The sequence below is a fragment of the Branchiostoma lanceolatum genome, chromosome 7, assembly GCF_035083965.1.
Source record: "Branchiostoma lanceolatum isolate klBraLanc5 chromosome 7, klBraLanc5.hap2, whole genome shotgun sequence".
NCBI lineage: Eukaryota > Metazoa > Chordata > Leptocardii > Amphioxiformes > Branchiostomatidae > Branchiostoma > Branchiostoma lanceolatum.
This window is the reverse complement of record NC_089728.1, coordinates 18,868,288-18,887,171: the sequence shown is the minus strand read 5'-3', so window position 1 is coordinate 18,887,171 and position 18,884 is coordinate 18,868,288. Positions and strand designations below refer to the sequence as shown.

Below are 18,884 nucleotides of genomic sequence, written 5' to 3'. Positions count from 1 at the left end.
ACATTGCGTAAATTGAGTGACTGACATCCCAGAAACTGAAAACAACTTTTTTGTAAAAACTGCGTTTTATGCCGTACCTCGATTATATTGTAAAATAGCGCGACTTGAGGAATTTCTCCTGACCCAGAAGTAAAGTTCGGCACGCATCAAAACGCCAATAAAGCACGTATATCATACTAAGGAGTTTACGTGTACCAACGTTGCGTAAATTGAGTGACTGACATCCCAGAAACTGAAAACAACTTTTTTGGAAAAACTGAGTTTTGTGCGGGTAATCGGTATGAAATTATCTAAAATTGTTTTTTTACCTTGTCTGCCCTGGCAAAAAGAAATGGTTACTTCGGGAAGAAACCATTTTCTCAGTAGAGATGTGTAATTATGTTTCTTTGAATTTTTTAACAAAAGCAGTGCCCTGTCACCAAATGGTCGGTCAAGTAATATGAATAGATATATACACAAATAGTAAGACTACAAGAGACTATACCTGTCGAATCAACATGTGTGCTTACGTACGTTTTGATAAATGAATTATTCATGTTCACCTGCGATCCCTCGAAGAAATCAAATGGTTATGTCCGATTCAAATTCAGGCCGTTACTTCCGGCTTGAACAATTTGCGTCACATCAAGTCTCTTGATTATTTCATTCATATTTCAATCTTCTATATCTATAGAAATACAAGCAGATATATTTTTACGATTACGAATAGGGTTGTGTAGAGGATATTGTTCGTAATCTAAGAGATCAAGACAAGAACGCCTGTGGTCGACTGGGATTATGGCTGCCGCCGCAGAAACACCTAAACTTCCTCAGGTTGTCGTTTTCTCGGACTCGATATGTAAGTATCTTGAACAACAGTCTTCTTTTCGTGATGCACCACCTTTTTCGTTCATCTTACATGCCAATCGTGGTGCCAAAATTGTCGACGTCGCTGCAGATGTGATCCGTTTCAATGTTGTTGTACCTACGTTGGTATTTATTCATGTCGGTACGAACAATCTGTGCATGATGCGATCTCTACAGGAAGACATTGAAGACTATGATCGACTGATTACCATTGCTATGTCTCGATTTCCTTCATGTTTGGTTGTGATGTCCAGCATTCTGCCACGATTAGATCGTAAAGATTTGGACGACAGACGGATCGTCTTAAACACGCAGTTAGCTGCTCTGTGTTCCACCCGTGGTGTTGTCTACTGTGATAATGGTGACAATATAAAAAGGTCAATGTTGGCCATTGATGCTTTGCATCTTAGTCGCCGTGGAAACATCATGTTTGCTGAACATGTATTCCGCCATTTGAGCTATTATTTGCAGGTGGAGTAGGGATTACTACTCAAGCTGTTGGTCCTTCAAAACATACACAGCAGCTGCTACACAGCAACAGAAAATACGGTAAGTTTGCACAATCTACAACATTGGGCTGTTCCAAAAAATAGTTGAAAAGGGGTGGGGGTGGAAGAGGCTGGATTGGAAGGGGGGTAGGGTTTAAGCATCTGGATTAGGAACCAGGGAGTGTTTGTGCAATTTTGGATTAGGAACTAGGGGGGTGGGGGGGGGGGGTGGGAGCAATTTTTGACCCGGAACTAGGGTCAGTTGGGCCATTTTGGATTAGGAACTGGGTTTGGTTGACCACTTTCTGGATTGGAGCTAGGGTAGGGACAAAACCCGATTTTGTACCTCTTCCACCCCCCCCCCCCCTCCACAACTTTTTTTTTGGAGCAGCCCATTGCTTAGGCCATGATTTAGAGCTGCATACCTAAACTCATGTTCTGGTTCGATCCAGATTCAAGCCCAAGGGTTCACATGAAACTGTGGCCATATGTAAACTTACATGTTGACATAAACTGATAAAGCTGACATAAAATTTTGAAAATATACATGCAAAATCATGCAAAAGCTCAGTCATAATCAAAAAAGCAGCAATGTTTGAGTTTTTTCTGTGCAGATTTCATGATCTATGGATGATTTGAGATGGTTTAGAAGAAAAATAAGACTATAAGTGAGAAATTCTATTTTGCAAGTCCGGACTTGGTTCCTGACGTTTATTTTTTTTGGACTTGAACCTTAACATTTTTACAAGTCGAGTTTAGGTCTGGAGTTCAGGTACGCAGCACTAGCCATGATTATTTGTTTATGTGACTTGAAATTTACAGCATGTATAATTTCATTTTGCAATTGCTTTTTACGATTTACAATACCGCCAAAAACATATTTTGTGTGGAAACAGAAGAAAATTTTTGCACATCATTCTAGTGGTCGACTCCGAGGCTTACTTTGACCTGGTTTTCTGGACTCAACTTGACTCACCTCAAGACCATACTTAAGTTGCTCAGCAAGGGGTCATTTTTTGGGGGGTGGGGGGCTGAGAAGTTGGACTTAGTTGCATTTACTTGTATATTAGTGGTTGACTATGTGGCTTACTCAGTTACTATGACCTGGTTTTCTGGACTCAACATGACTCACCACAAGACCATACTAAAATCGCTCAGCAAGGGGTCATTTTGGGGGGGGGGGGAGAAGTTGGACTTAAGTCACGTTAACTTGTATGTAAATCCGCAGCGTTGACTTGGAGTCTATGCCCGGTGAGTTATATGCAATGCTCAGGTCAGGGGTCATTGAAAAATTAGTGAAGGCACTTGTTGCAAATTTGTTTTATTTACCATAAGTTGTTTTCAGAATGTCAAATGAATATAATTTTTTTTGCAATCTGTGTTGCAAGTTGGTCATGATTGAAATCGAGACAATATTAACAATAACTCAAAGGAGAAACACTTCTCTGACTCGCAACGAGCACTTAGGTGAACCCCAGTATGTCAACTGCGGGAAGCTCTCCCTCGCGAAAGAAGCGGCGACTCGGCGGCAAGACATTAGAGGACGATTGGATTGGAGTGTCAAATGAACATACCTTCTAACATAGGCTAGGTTTGATGATAGCTTAGCCATGAGATGTTTAATGTGAATAAATAAAAGAAACTTGTTGGAATTTTCTGCCTGGTGTCTTATGTCTATCCAAGGTGAAATCACAGAAAAATGAAACTACATATGCTCCAGCCTTTTGATATCTGTTTTGAACTCCTTGAGTAACTTATGGTGCCTTTCTACAACAGCTTGACAGACGGCATACGCCTTACTGATTTCTAATCTGAGTGCTTTTTGAACAAATGATATGGTAGAACTAAGAGTGCTACGTTGGTACTTTCTTTACAGTGAAGTAAGATCAACTCAGACATGTACACCTTCGCAATGGCAATAATTTTTAATTGCGACACTTGTTCATATTGTGCTATTGGCCCAATTTATACACAAATATCCATGCACACTCTGAGATCACTAAGCCAAATTGCCACTCAAGTGCGGTCTGTTGACACACAGGGCAGTGAAGTGACTTGAAATGTCCAACCGCAGTGTGATGACTGCAATATTGTCAATAACAATAACAACAACTAAACTAATGGTTCCGAAGTTACGAGGTGGCAATAAGAGGTAACGGCCGGTCCGGAAGGAGGGCCGCAACAGTCCCGTAATGACGCCCATCTAGCTCAAATGGGATCGCATCATCTCTAGATTCCATCTGCAAAATATATTTTCAGGCATAGCGGCATCGCCAGGTGACTGGAATTTGACAAACGAACGTGTCTAGATGTCCTCCCGGCTGCCAAATGGATAAACTCAACTCTACTTAAAAGTAGAAGGTGAAGGAGGGGCCCCACCCTCCTCCACCATGCCCTCCTCCACCACCGCGCCCTCCTCCACCACCGCGCCCTCCTCCACCACCGCGCCCTCCTCCACCACCGCGCCGCCCTCCTCCACCACCGCGCCGCCCTCCTCCACCGCGTCGTTTCCTGTAGGAGAAAGGAGGATAGAAGATGTTCTTGTCAGTGGACTCACTAAAAATAGATTAGTAATTAGGTGCTTGAATAGTGTGTCCTCCTTTACGGTAAACATACAAATTTCAAATACAGCACATGTTACAAAGAAAAGTATGTACATATATTCAGAATACAGATGGTTGCACTTACTTGGGCACACTTGGGCACTCCCTCTGGTAGTGCCCAACCCCATTGCAGGCCCAGCAAAGGCTGCAAAAGCGATAAAGAAGAAACATCAGATAAAGCAACATGTATTTTTTGTGGTGATGTGAGATATCCATCGACAATTGCCTTCTTTAAATTGACATTTAGAAGCAAACTAAATCATCTTTATAATAATATTATTATTGTGATAACATCCTATCCCTTGTGATGACAGACACAAACTTACTCTTCGTTTTCTTCGTCAAAGTGACGCTTTCCTCTGCTTACAGGCAGGCAGTTTGAAAAGGAAAAATATGAACATGTGAGCGTAAAAAGTATGCTAATGCTGTAAATGCATTTAAGTCTGTGTGGTTTTTATTTCGCGATAGGAAGAGAATGGAGTGTTTGCGTTGGTTTTAAGATAACGGTTGAAACAATAGTAGCGCTACAGTCATAGATGGGCAAAAGTTTGCTGTTGCTTTAAGTTTGTGTGGAGGAGGTCACTGAAAAGCGCAAACATAAAACCACCGCGAATATTTCTGCATTTACAGTATTCACATGTAATGAAAAGTCAAAATATGAATCAGGTGTATTGAATCTACGTGGGTTGTTTTAATGCAGCATAATAAGATACATTTAATACTTACGGTTCTGTTTCCTTCAGCCACTGGCTTCTGTGGTGCATGAAAAGAGTTTGAACCATAAGAATTCTGAAGACGTCCCAACATTTCATTGATTTCATTTCATTATATGATGGTACAATGACTGAGTATTTGTATGTAAGTTAAATATGTGGAAAAGACCATACTCACTTTGGACGAGTCGGAGGCGTACGCGTATAGCTAGGTGTGTTGTTGACACTGCAATTTCCATTCAGGGAAGCACGTGGAAGATATATGGGTATAGCATAAGTTATTTTCTTACCGACATGCTGTCTGTCTCAATAATGCAATATCTTCAAATTGCAAGTCAGAGCAATTGAAAAAAACAAAAAAAAGCCAGTAGAACAGTGTCCTAGCCACAGGATTCGAACCCGCACCGAAACGCGAGTATTTGTATGTAAGTTAAATATGTGGAAAAGACCATACTCACTTTGGACGAGTCGGAGGCGTACGCGTATAGCTAGGTGTGTTGTTGACACTGCAATTTCCATTCAGGGAAGCACATGGAAGATATATGGGTATAGCATAAGTTATTTTCTTACCGACATGCTGTCTGTCTCAATAATGCAATATCTTCAAATTGCAAGTCAGAGCAATTGAAAAAAACAAAAAAAAGCCAGTAGAACAGTGTCCTAGCCACAGGATTCGAACCCGCACCGAAACGCGAGTATTTGTATGTAAGTTAAATACTGTATGTGGAAAAGACCATACTCACCTCAGACGAGTCGGAGGCGTACGCGTATAGCTAGGTGTGTTGTTGACACTGCAATTTCCATTCAGGGAAGCACATGGAAGATATATGGGTATAGCATAAGTTATTTTCTTACCGACATGCTGTCTGTCTCAATAATGCAATATCTTCAAATTGCAAGTCAGAGCAATTGAAAAAACAAAAAAAAGCCAGTAGAACAGTGTCCTAGCCACAGGATTCGAACCCGCACCGAAACGCGAGTATTTGTATGTAAGTTAAATATGTGGAAAAGACCATACTCACTTTGGAGGATCTTTGTCCTCACTGCAATTTCCATTCAGGGAAGCACATGGAAGATATGGGTATAGCATAAGTTTATTTTCTTACCGACATGCTGTCTGTCTCAATAATGCAATATCTTCAAATTGCAAGTCAAAACAAAGTCCCAACCTTTTCAGATAGTGTCAGCCATAATTGTAGCCATACAGTGCGGTTTGGAAATGAAATTTATGTTTGTGCAAATAACTGCGCACTGATATATTTTTAGCTTACTTGATGGTGCAATATAACCTTGGGCGCCAGGGAGAGCTGCTTTACGGACTGAATCTTTGGCGGAGCCAAAAGTATTCGAGGTTATAGCCTCATATTCTACATATTTGCTCAATTCAAAAAGTATAGGTCACACACCAATACAATGGCAACAAGTTTGATATTCAGGGTTGTGGTATCTTGCGATGAAATTTGAAGTTGAAAGTCAATTTTGAATAATGAGTCGTGACTGAACTAAACTGCAACATTTCATACATCAATACAGTTGAAAGGGGAAGTCAACCAAGGGTAACATTAGTGTATCTAGACAAATGTAATGAATACATACTCGTCGCTGTTGCCCAGAATCTTGTCCTCCTCCTCCGTTTCCATCTTTTCCGTCCTGTCATTCATGTTGAGCTCTACGTTTCAGGACACAAACAATATGTAATTTGTAACGTTACAAGTTGACCTTTCATCAATGTCAGGAATTGCTTGGGGAACACGAAAACGCTACCGCGGCTGAATATTATTACACATTTGCAAAGGACGTCGTATAGCAATGGCTTGCACCAGCTCCGTTACTGGTACTGTAGGGAAAAGATAAAGGGGAAAAGATAAAGGGAAAAAGAATCAGCTGAATGTGTATGAAAACCCACCTTGCATATACTGCTCCACTACAACGTAGTTCACTTCGTGCGTCGCCATGCAAAAGTGTCGTTTTTTGGCGCGAAGATTTGATGAGCAGAGTGTCCAAGAATCAGGAGATCTGATTGGCTTATGAATACCCGCGTCAGGGCGAGTTAGATTCGTCCAAGTCACGCAAGGGGGTTCCGTGGAGAGACCGATTAGAAAGTTTCTTTTGATTGAAAATGCAAGCTCGCCAAAGTCGGTAAAATGTTGTGTCACAAAAAGACTTGAATAGTAATACATGAACTCGTACAATTTGTATCTGAGAAAAGACTACAATATGTGTGGTTATAGTAATATAACGCCTCCTATAACCCCGGCATTGCAGCGGGATTTCGACTCGACGTGGCTTGTGATTGGCAGAAAAAGCTCACGTCATGGCCTATGCAAATGAGCCTTTTTCTCAGTGGACGTCATATTCTGTCAACGCTTCACTGAATTTTTCGATTTCAAGATTTAACTGAAATATTCACCTCGAATATTCACTTTTCATAGATCCGTCAGATTAATCCGTCTTTACATTTGTCGGAAAGGTTCGTTGCCGAGTATATTTAACCTCCCCCCCCCTCTCTGATTTTTTTAGTCGAGGATATCAGGGAACTTTTTCAGGTACTGAGGTAGGTTCGTTTCTATTTTCCCGCCAAAGTTTAATCGTTTTGGTTGACAGGATAAAATACTTTGTTGGTAACAATGAGGTTCCCTTGCTGTCAGCGTACATGGTTGCAGTTGTAGATTTTCATCCTTCTATTTTTTTCGTTTTCCTATTTTCCCATTGGATTTTGTGGTGACAGGGTAATGAAAAGGTCTAGGCTAAAGGCGCGAAACGGTCGACATACGCCATATTGTATCCATGGGTAACGGGTTGTCTAGCGACGTCAAAACATACGGATACGTAGTCGTTGTTTTGGTCGCATGGCCAAGATGGCGGCAACAGAAGCTTACCGTAACTCGCGGAAACACTGATGCGATTTTATTTTAGGTCATATTAAATAGTCACGATCGGAACCATCGGCCTGTTATCAACGTTCGATGTGGTAGAAGTTGGGCCGACTTTTTTTTAGAATAATTTTTGTATGTTTAGATTTTTATAGTTAATTTTTAGCTGTGATATTTTTCGGATCTGTACAAATTATGCAACGTATTTATTTGAATAAAAGAAACAAGTCTATGAATAAACACAAACACCAAATGTTGAACAGTAATTAGGCCAAGTCTGATTCCCTTATAATGTAGTGCACTCAATGAGATTTGTCGACTTGTCAGGACCATGAAGATACCTTTAATAGCCAGTGATTTGGCCCATGTGACAATAAGAAATTCCGTGCCAAAGGTAGTTAGAAAGAGAATACACGTTTATCAGTGAATGTAGCAGTGAATGAGTGCTGACATTTTCCGTGTCCTGAACCAGGCTTACTTGTTTTCAGGCTGTGGTCGCATTGTGCTTGCCAGTTGAAAGTTCAGAATGGAACCAGACCCAGATCTGAAGGACATCTCCCCACTGTGGAGCAGCTGCTCTTTGTTACAGCACTCCTGCATGGCCTCTGTGTACAGTCACAATGCACTTGCCCAGCTACCCCCTGGTATTCAAGGAAGTGCCGTTCCACTGAACAGTGTGTGGAATACCAAAACCATTTTCCACCTGTGGCAGAAGCCTGGTTCTGCAACGCCATGGCGAATGCCCTTTGAAGATATAGAATCAGAAGCACTAAATCTAAGAGTAGCTTATGATGATTATGATGTATATGCTATTGTGAGTGGGTTTGAGTCATCAGCAGACATTGAAGTGATGGGTAACAGTTTTGCATATGATGCCAATGATACTGATTTTGAGCCCTGTCTTGATATCCTCCTTCGAGCATGGCCGACCCAGAATCCCATGGATTACATTGTCTCTGTCCTTGCGCAAGAGACAGGCCTTATCATCGATGCTCAGGACATCAAGACTTCGATAGTGGATGTGCATACAGGGGTTAATGATCTTGGTCTGTGTGCACATTATCAGTACAAAGGAGACTTATGGATGATGCCTGATGTGCTAGGATATGCTCAATCAGTGCACAGTTTATGCAATTTCCAGCCGTATTCATGTTATGAGAGGTCTTATGGTACATTACGGCTTCGGTACGAACACCAAAATTTGTTCCCTTCTTGCGTGATGGATGATGACATTGGATGGGGCCTTGGCTACATGTCTGAAGATAACTGAAACATATTAACATGATGAGGCAGAGGAAAAGTGTTCCTATTTTACATGACTCAAATGGAAATATGTATGCACAACTCTGATTAACTTCATATTGAAAATTTACCACAGGTAGGTGACCAGTGGCAACCAGGATGGGGGTCGACCTGGCTACATACAGGGCGAGGATAGGCTGCTTCTGCAATCCTGCACATGGCTCTTTGCGCTGTTGGGCAGAGGCCTCATGTTTGCTGGTGTGGCTTGTCATGTCACAACTAATGCTGAAGCTAGCGGGGGATGTGGAGGAGAATCCTGGACCCAAGGAAAGGTGAAAATCAGAAATCAGCTTTATCCTGTTATCAGAAATCAGCTCTTTATCCTGTTAGAGTACTTTGCAATATATTGGTTCCTATGTTACAAGATGAATCTTGAACATTATCGTTAAGATGAATCTTTTAACATTATTGTTATCAAATATGTTCAGTGATTTGCAATTTGTTGGGATCAGTACAACTTGGATATGGGAACCGATTGTCTCTGTCATGTTGAAAGTGTAGATAAGACTGCCTGTTCAAAAATACATTTTTTTTAAAAATCCCCTGGGTGGTCTTTTGGGGCAATTTTGACTACTGTATCCATGTTAAACATCAATTTAACTTATGTACGATGTTCATTTTAGTACTTGTAGGTTTGAATTGCTTTTGAATGGCAGAAGTCCTCCACAAGATCCAGGGCTTTGAGTTTGTAGATACTTAATTATCACGTTTCTAAATAAGTGTACACTCGTGCATTGCAACCAATGTTATTACCATCTAATTTTTCCATTCTAGGAAGGCATCAAAGGGAAACGAAGGCCAGCAAAGGCAGTGGTCCCCAGATGTGCAGGAGACAGGAGCAAATGCTGGTGGAGGGTTTGTGTTTTCCCCTTTGACTCAGACTGACCAGTTCACATTATCAGGTCAGTTGGGCATTCCTGTTGCAGCGTTGCATGAGTCCCCCTTGCCCCCTGGACAAAATAGCGTTCCCCTAGAGTGTCCATTCAATGTGAAAAGTATTGGGGGATTGGGGAATTGTTTTTTCAATGCAATCTCATATGCAGTGTTTGGAATTGAGGAATACCATCTTGCGCTCAGGTCATTGTTAGTTGCACACATGCAGATACTACCTCATGCTTTTTGCAGGCTTTTCCTTCCTACAGGACTGTCCATGACTGATTACATAGTAACCAGTCAAATGCATTTTGATGGTACATGGGCAACTGATATTGAAATCTACTGCATGGCTTCAATGCTTAGAAGACCTATCTTTGTCTATAGTTACTGTGGTACAAGGGAGGGGTGGAGATGGATGAAATTTTCTCCAACAGGAATCGTAAGAGAGGACACAGATGGTGGGTATAGCTCTGGTATCTATCTTCGGAATACAGATAGAAATCACTATGACATTGTCACAGATGTAATGAGCTTAGAGCAGTCGAGGAATATGTCAAGGTTTCAACACTATCGCCACATGCAAAAAACAAAAGCAGAACAAGCAGAGCAGTTCCTTGCAGCAGACCGCTTGCGGAAGGCCAATCGTTATGCCCATGATGAGGAGTACAAGAAGTGTAAAAAGCTCCAAGCAAATGTTAGATATCAGAGTGATGAGGTCAACAGAAAGAGAAAAAATAGCCAAAAACAGACCAGGTACCAAACTGATGAGAATCACAGGATGGAAAAACTTGAACAACAGCAGAGCAGGTACCAAACTGATGAGAACCACAAGAAGCAGAAAGTTGCACATGAAAAGACAAGGTACCATATTGATGAGAACCACAGGCTGGAAAAACTTGAACAACAACAGACCAGGTACCACACAGATGAGAACCGCAAGAAAGGAAAACTTGAACAACAACAGAGCAGGTACCACACTGATGAGGACCACAGGATGGAGAAACTTGAACAAGATAGGAAAAAGTATCAAAGTGATCCAGAACTAAGAGCAGAAAAAATAGCACAGGTTCAGAATAATAGAAGGCTGGAACATGATTCCATAATTGTGGAGCAAGCTGTTAAAAAGTTCCAGAAGGAATGCAGGGAAGGACTTAAACATGTTTGTACTGTGTGCCATAAGATATTCTTCCGTTCACAAGTCGTGGTGTGTGATCGATCTAAGTTTGATTCTTCAGTTCATGGCTGTCTGACAGGTGAGTATGTTCATAAATGTAACAAAGAGTGCACCAGACAGCCTTGTCCTAAAGTTAAGTCACATGGTAAGGAATGGATTTGTTACACCTGCAAAGGTTACTTGTTGAAAAAGAAAATTCCAGCCCAGGCGCAAACTAACAAGATGAGTCTTCCAGAAATACCACCCCAGTTGAAATGTCTCAATACACTTGAGTCACAGTTAGTAGCTGTGAGAATACCATTCATGAAGGTAACAGCTCTTCCGAAAGGTGGTCAGAAAGGAGTTAATGGTCCTGTAGTGTGTGTTCCAGCAGATGTAAGTAAAACACATGCGGTTCTACCCAGAATGCCTTCAGAGGCGCAGTTTGTCAAAGTGAAGCTAAAGAAGAAGTTAGAGTACAGAGGGCATTACATGTACAGACAAATAAGCCCATTGAAGGTTGACACTGCTCTGCAATATCTTGTAGACAATAACAAACATTACAATGGTGTTTCTGTTGACACTGACTGGGTTGTGCCGTGGACTGAGGAAGGGGGGTTCATCCAACCGGCTATTACTGAAACTGAACATGGTCACGATGACACACAAAATCATACAGATGGCGAGCAGCAGGAAGGGAGTGACATGGTCCGGGCAGCCATAGATGGCATGGAAGACGAGGAGATGGACAACATTCTTGGACAGATCAATGTTGAAAAAGTAACGGAAGAGGCAGCTCTGAATGAAGACGACGATGACGACCAGCTAAGGGGTCTTCCACATGATACATGCCTGCAACCAGTAGACATAGGACAGGACTTCCTTGATCACTATGATGAACACGTACTTTGTGTGGCCCCGGGAGAAGGTAATAGGCCAGTTTTTGTCTTCAAGGAAGTCGGAGGAGAGGCGATGTCTTTCCCGGTACAGTTTCCAACGGGAGAGTATTCTTTCAACGATGACCGCGAGACACGTATAACTGCCAGTCAGTACTTCAAGGCACGCCTTATGGGTGCAGACTCACGGTTTGCGAGCGATGCCAGCTACATATTCTATGCACAATATGTAATAGAAACGCACTTCATACGATCGAATATTTCCATTTCGTTGCGAAAAAGTTCACCAATCACAAGTGACGGGCGTAGAATAGGGGCCCAAATGTTGTCGGACAGAGAGGACGTACAGGCCATTCTAAAGTCAGATGAAGGCTATCGCTTCCTTCAGCCAGTCAGGGGTACTCCACAGTTCTGGGAAAAGACGCTCAATGAATTGTACGCAATGATCAGGCAGATTGGAATTCCCACGTGGTTCGTGACTTTTTCTGCGGCGGACTTGCGATGGCCAGAAGTTTTGGAAGCAATTCGACAAGATCGTGGTACCGTACCAGTGAGTGAGTTGACGTGGGAAGAGCGTTGTGACATTTTGAAGAGTAATCCAGTCACTGCTGCTCGCATGTTTGATCACAGAGTCAAGCTGCTTTTCAAACATCTCATTCAGTCTCAGTCGCAACCCATAGGGGAAGTTGTAGAAACTTTTTCAAGAACTGAATTCCAGGCCCGTGGCAGTCCACACATACATTGCTTGTTGTGGGTGAAAGATGCGCCGAAATTGAACGTAAATTCTGAAGAGGAGATATGTGCCTTTGTGGACAGGTATGTGTGCAGTCAGCTACCCGACTCAGAGGCAGATAAGGAGCTATTTGACATAGTTAGTCAGGTTCAAACGCACCGGAAAGGTCATACAGCATCCTGCAAGAAAGGTGGCAAGGTCTGTAGGTTTGGATTCCCAAAACCTCCCGTGAAGCAGACATTTATGTGCGGCCCTGTGAAACTGCAAGATCTAACTGATGCAGAAATGGCATCCTTCAAAGGAAGAAAGAAGCAAGCCGAAGCAGTCCTTAAAAAATTCTGGGACGTGTTGGACAAGACCAAGGAGCCAAACAAGTGCTCCACGGACGCCATTCTGAAGGAGGCAGATCTCTCGGCCGCAGAGTTCTGTGACGCCTTCAACTTGATGGCAACCAGGAAGCAAGTAGTGCTCAGGCGCGAGCCAAAGGACATGTGGGTGAACAATTACAATCCACATCTACTCCGGGCTTGGAATGGTAACATGGACATCCAATATGTTCTCGATGCCTACAGTTGTGTTAAGTACATTGTATCGTACATTAGCAAAGCAGAAAGGGAAATGGGAAAGCTACTTAAACAGGCCCAGAAAGAGGCTAGGGAAGGGAATCAGGATGTAGTTAATGAAATGAGAAAAGTAGGCAACGCCTACCTTCACCACAGGGAAGTGAGTGCGCAGGAGGCAGTGTATCGAGCCTGTAGCCTGAAGCTAAAGGATTGTTCAAGAGAAGTCATTTTCATACCGACAGATGAGAAAGCTAGTCGCCTGTCTAAACCCTTGGCAGCGATCCAGAACATTGCTAGTGCAGAAAACGGCGAGGAGGAAAGCATCTGGATGCCGAGCATTATGGACCGATACAAGGCGAGACCACTGGAAGAACCCTTCCAAACAATGTGTGCCGCAAAGTTTGTCTCTGAGTATCGTGTGGTTTCCTTTTCGGGGAAGCAACAAGATGGTGAGCAGCCATCTCGAGGCACCAAGAAGTATGTCCTGAATGATAATTTAGGGTCTGTACAAAAGCGCACCAGATCGAACCCTGCTATCATTCGCTTTGCCAAGTTTAATAAGGAAAAAGATCCAGAGCGATTCTACTTGACGTTGCTCAAGTTATACTTGCCGCACTACTCTGACATGCAGTTAAAACCAGAACAGTTTGCAAAGTATGAAGACTTCTACTTGAGTGGCTCTGTTTTATTGTCTGAAAGGACAGGTGTCTTAAATGTCAGGGATATTGTGGAGAATAACAGGTGTCAATTTGAGAAAAATCGTGAAGAACTTGAGGGGGCACGTAAAGAAGTAGAAAACACCAGCGGTGATCTAGATGATGCTTGGGCCCAGATCTTCCCTGTACAGGAACAGGACAGATTTGAGTGTCAAGACGCGCAAGTAAAAGTCCAACTTTTCGATGATGAAGATATTGAGGATGACATCCCTGATCTTGCGATTGTGGACAGGACAGACAAGTCGAAAGAACAAGGCTTCACCCTAGAAAAATGCCAGTTGCAGATCGCTTCAAAAACTGCACTCCCTCTAATGCAGTCGCTCAATCCCATGCAACAAGATGTTTTCTATTTTGTACGGAAGTGGTGTTTGGAAACTGCAGCGGGGAAGCGACCGGAGCCCTTTCATATTTTTGTAACGGGCGGTGCTGGGACCGGAAAGAGCCATCTTATCAAGTGCATATGTTACGAAGCTACGAGAATACTTAAGCAGACACAAGAGAACCCTGACGATATCTCTGTCCTACTTACGGCGCCCACGGGAACGGCCGCTTTCAACATCGGTGGAAGCACTGTCCACCATGCGTTCCACTTGACATTTGGTTCTAAATATCAACCCCTCTCGGAAAAAACACTGAATACAGTGCGCGCACAGTACCAAAGTCTAAAGATTGTGGTCATAGATGAAGTGTCGATGGTTGATAAAAATGTAATGTCCTTCATCGACGGTAGATTGGGCCAACTGACACATGCGCACCCAGATGCAAAGTTTGGAAATGTAAGTATATTGGCAGTTGGCGACATGTACCAACTACCTCCAGTCAAAGGTAAGAGCCTTTGCAGGGATAGAAAAAAAGAGATCATTGACCTCTGGAATCCCATTTTTGAAGTTGTGCAACTAGAGGAGATCATGAGGCAGAAGGATGATGCTGCATTTGCCGAGCTTTTGAACAGGCTTAGGGTAAAGAGAAAGAAAGACAAACTTTCAGATGAAGATGACAAAACTCTGTGTTCAAGGGTGCTCTCTCTTGACTTTGCATCAGATGATTACCCTAAAGATGCCCTTCACATTTTCGGCACCAATGATACTGTTGATCGGCATAATGACAACATGTTGATCCTCCGGTGTTCACCGATTAGACGATACGAGGCCTTTGATTTTTCCAAAGATCTGTGCTCAGGTTCGATTAAAAGGAGAGATTTAGTTGAAGGGGTACGAGACGACCTACTAGATGTGCTCCGAGTCGGAGTTGGTGCTAGGGTCATACTTTGCCGCAATGTCAACGTTGAAGATGGTTTAGTGAATGGTGCATTTGGAACTGTGACTGGAATGAAAGGTGGGGAAGATAATGCCAGTGAAGTTGCAACTGTTTATGTGCTATTTGATAACCCAAGGGTAGGTGCTGAGGAAAGGCAAAAGAGTGCTGTTCCCAAGGAGATACCTGTCAACTCAGTGCCAGTGCGTCAGATCGAGAGCACCTTGAAAAAAATTCGCAATGTTACACGTCACCAAATCCCGTTGAAGCTAGCCTGGGCATGTACGACACACAAAGTGCAGGGCATGACTGTTCCTAAAGCGGTTGTCTCCATGAAAAAGGCTTTCGCATCAGGTATGTCGTATGTGGCATTAAGTAGGGTTTGTTCAATAGGTGGGCTCTACATTACCGACTACAAGCAGGACTCTATCTACTGTGATGAGCAAGTAGAGGAGGCGGTCAAAAGTATGAGGCACTTACAGTTTAGATGTGACCCGTTCATAAATATTGATGACAGATCTGAAAGCAATAGGGTCCTAAATATTGTCCACCACAATACTGAAGGCCTGGTAGGCCACTTTAAAAGTCTGAAATCCACCTGTCTGCTCAAAGCTGATATAATATGCTTGACTGAGACATGGCTATCTGGTGATGTGCAGTCTTCTCAGGTGCAGCTAGAAAACTTTACTGTGTTTCGTCAAGACAGGAGACGTGTTTGTGAGGCAGACTCTATGACAACAAGTTCCCCTCATGGAGGAGTGGCAGTTTATGTCCGTGATGGGTACAGATGTTCTGAAATACCTATTCCAAGTGACATACGCCTTGAATGTGTGGTTATGCGTATGTCTGCTGAGGGAGTGGAAATTCTCATTGTACCTATTTACAGGCCACCCAATGTGAAAAAAGATGTATTCATATGCAATTTAGAGAAATTGATGCAGCACCTGGCCACGGTGAAACGAAATACTACAATCTTTCTTGGGGACTTTAACGAGAACTTGATTTCAGGGGAAGACAACAAAAAGATTCTGAATTTCTTTGTGACAAAGGATTTCGAACAGTTGGTGGAAGATCCTACAACCATGAAAGGAACCCTTATTGACCATGTTTACATTTCACCAGTGCCATCAAATGTAAGCTGTGGGGTCATACAGACATTTTACAGTTACCATGATGCTGTGTATTGTTCGCTGTATCAGTGATGCTGCAATAACCTGTGAAAAGGCGATGGAATAGAAAAAAATTCCTTCCTTTGTTATCATAATGAGGATATGCACCAGCTCTGCCCTTGCCAACCGTATTAGGTGGGCAAGGGAGAGGAGGCATTACCCGCTCCGCCTACGGGGGTTCCTGGTGCAAAAAAAAAGGATAGTCGCCAGTCTGGCCTTGCATACTCTGATTGGTCAAACTCAATGTTGAACAAACAGGGTATGCGAGGGGGAGGGTCATATATACCCGCTCCGCCCTTGCCAACCACTAACCTCAGTGGTTGGTAAGGGGGTTCCTTGCGAAACAGGAACCCCCTTACCAAGAAACCATTGAGGTTTGGAGTTTGTAAGGGGGTTCCTGGCGACATAAGGATCATCACCAGCTCTGGTCTTGGTAATCCTGTTTGGTCAAAGCTGAACAAACAGGGTATGCAAGGGGGAGGGGACATGAACGATGAAGTCGTACCCACTCCGCCCTTGCCAACCCCTAACCTCAGTGGTTGGTAAGGGGGTTCCTGGTGAAACAGGAACCCCCTTACCCACCCCTAAGGTTAGGGGTGGGTAAGGGGGTTCCTGGTGTTACAAAGGAAGGAAAAAGAGCTCTCCCCTGTGATTGTGGTTGAGGAAGGAAAAATAGCTCTCCCTGTGATTGGGATAGAGGAAATGAAAAAAGAAGAAAAAAACGGAATGCACAAGGATAACAATAGGTAGTCACTTTTAAACAATGATCTAATCTCTTCTTTTTTTTCCCTTTCTTTTAGGAGACCATTCTTCTGTTCGAAGAGCACCTTAAAGTACCTTGGAAAATATATCAGGCGGTTTTTTTTCTTAACTTTTTCTTTATATTATAGATTCTATATTTGTAATCTTGTATCTTGATCTTATGTAATATATCTTTTTCACTCTTATTGTCATGTTTCAACTCATTTTTCCTTTTGAAAGCATGAAATTCCATATTTAGAGTTCTCCACCACTGCATCATTGTCAGTAACCATAATTTTCCTTTTCTTTTAAGTGGTTAAGCAGTCAGAAGATCATGCTCAAGCAGTCTGAACATACAGCAGGTATGCTTGTGCTAATATAACAAGGAAATAAAAATAGAATTGTTTTCTGTTAAAACACCAGTAAACATGTGTTTTAGATCTAGAGAAAAGGTGATGTCAAGTGTAAGTTGTTGGGTCAACAGCAAAGGGTGCACATGATGTTGATTGTTTCTTAAACTTCAAAGAGACTGATTAACCTATGATTTTTATCCTGAATGCTTCTTTTCCTCAAACCTCACTCCTGTTTCTGTCCTCCAGATGGGACCCATCTAGAGAAGAGAGGCAGAACGTGGTCCATGTCTCCATGAGAAACTGCATGGGGAGGTCCCAGCAAGCTGCAGCTGCGCAGAAGGACACCAGCTTTGCAAATTTTGATAACAATTATTAAGCTTCAGATTGTTTGGCTCACATAGTTAAGACTCAAAGTGTATATTATTTCAGCTTGCATATTTTTTGTACTTCCATTTTTCTTGTATTTACAGTTTTTGTATTTGCATTTTTGTATGTACTAAAAAGTAATAAGATTGTGAGAGAAGACAAAATGTAAGATTTCAAAAATTGTTTGATTAAACCTGTCAAGAAGATTCAAAGTGTACATGACTTGTGCTTGTATCTCTCCTCTTAATTACATTGATGGTGAGAGTGAGAGTGTGTGCTGAGTGAATCATTTGACATTCATCCTTGTTGGGGCTAAGAACATTCAAACTATTCAATGAATGGCACTCCAGTAGTATCTTTATGAAAGTCTTGCAATATGAGCAAAGGCAAAATATTCTCTTACCCATCCCTCCAAAGTACCTTTGTAGAAGTATGAATGGCAGGCTAGACTATGCGAAGGTAAACATTTTGCATTTGCCCGCAAATGTTGCCTCTCTAGTTACTGTTGTTTTTATTGTTGTATGCAAGAGAATGGCCTCGTCAAGAAATCACTAATTGTAGCCAAATAATCTTGAAAAATATGTGAATAAATCAGATAACAAACTTTCGTACTGTGTTTTTACGAGACACCCAGGTTCTATCCGTAGGTTGTCATTCCAATGACACAGGGTCAGATTCAGCTATCCACAGGGCGTGTCATTCCAATGACACAGGGTCAGATTCAGTATTCCATAGGGTGTGTCATTCAAGTGACACGGGGTCAGCTTCAGCTATCCATAGGGTGTGTCATTCCAATGACACGGGGCCAGATTCAGCTATTCATAGGGTGTATCATTCCAATGACACAGGGTCAGATTCAGCTATCCATAGGGTGTGTTATTCCAATGACACAGGGTCAGATTCAGCTATCCACAGGACGTGTCATTCCAATGACAAAGGGTCAGGTTCAGCCATCCATATGGTGTGTCATTCCAGTGACACGGGGTCAGATTCAGCCATTCGTAGGGTGTATCATTCCAATGACACAGGGTCAGATTCAGCTATCCGCAGGGTGTGTCATTCCAATTGTGAAATATTGGACGTCGTCTTGTCTTCCGTCGTCTCGTCATCTTCGTCACCCCGCCAGCAAGATCCGAAGAAGGAACTCTAACATCCCCGCTTCCTTACATTTGGCGTTGTCGGCAGGATTTGCGGCATTTTCCATCGGTGACTTTCCAGAGAGCGGACGTACGGGTAGGA

General features: G+C 42.6%; 2 protein-coding genes across 20 annotated transcripts; one reads left to right on the top strand and one right to left on the bottom strand.

Moving 5' to 3' along the window:
• The first annotated feature begins 352 nt into the window (after positions 1-352).
• Positions 353-17,851, top strand: LOC136438043 (uncharacterized). Of its 11 annotated transcripts, XM_066432680.1 has the most exons (6): positions 353-1,395; positions 8,902-9,097; positions 9,600-9,680; positions 10,086-10,159; positions 16,986-17,288; positions 17,526-17,851. In XM_066432680.1, the coding sequence occupies exons 2-5, from the start codon at positions 8,925-8,927 to the stop codon at positions 17,015-17,017; spliced, it is 360 nt and encodes a 119-aa protein (XP_066288777.1). In that variant the 5' UTR covers positions 353-1,395; positions 8,902-8,924; the 3' UTR covers positions 17,018-17,288; positions 17,526-17,851. The 11 variants fall into 11 exon arrangements, 7 of the variants coding, with proteins under 7 accessions (XP_066288777.1, XP_066288778.1, XP_066288776.1 ...); XM_066432681.1 differs by lacking the exon at positions 10,086-10,159 and having other exon boundaries at positions 557-1,395; positions 9,600-9,727; XM_066432679.1 differs by having other exon boundaries at positions 580-1,395; positions 10,086-17,288.
• On the bottom strand, positions 3,245-6,975 carry LOC136438044 (uncharacterized). 9 transcript variants are annotated; one of them, XM_066432683.1, is made up of 10 exons: positions 6,557-6,975; positions 6,247-6,319; positions 5,673-5,693; positions 5,394-5,441; positions 5,109-5,156; positions 4,829-4,876; positions 4,664-4,690; positions 4,264-4,299; positions 4,023-4,082; positions 3,245-3,845 (listed from the first exon to the last, which is right to left on the bottom strand). In XM_066432683.1, exons 1-10 carry the CDS (start codon positions 6,828-6,830, stop codon positions 3,683-3,685), a joined length of 798 nt encoding a protein of 265 aa, XP_066288780.1. In that variant the 5' UTR covers positions 6,831-6,975; the 3' UTR covers positions 3,245-3,682. The 9 variants fall into 9 exon arrangements, with proteins under 9 accessions (XP_066288780.1, XP_066288781.1, XP_066288787.1 ...); XM_066432684.1 differs by having other exon boundaries at positions 4,264-4,296; XM_066432690.1 differs by having other exon boundaries at positions 6,247-6,975.
• Positions 17,852-18,884: the final 1,033 nt, after the last annotated feature.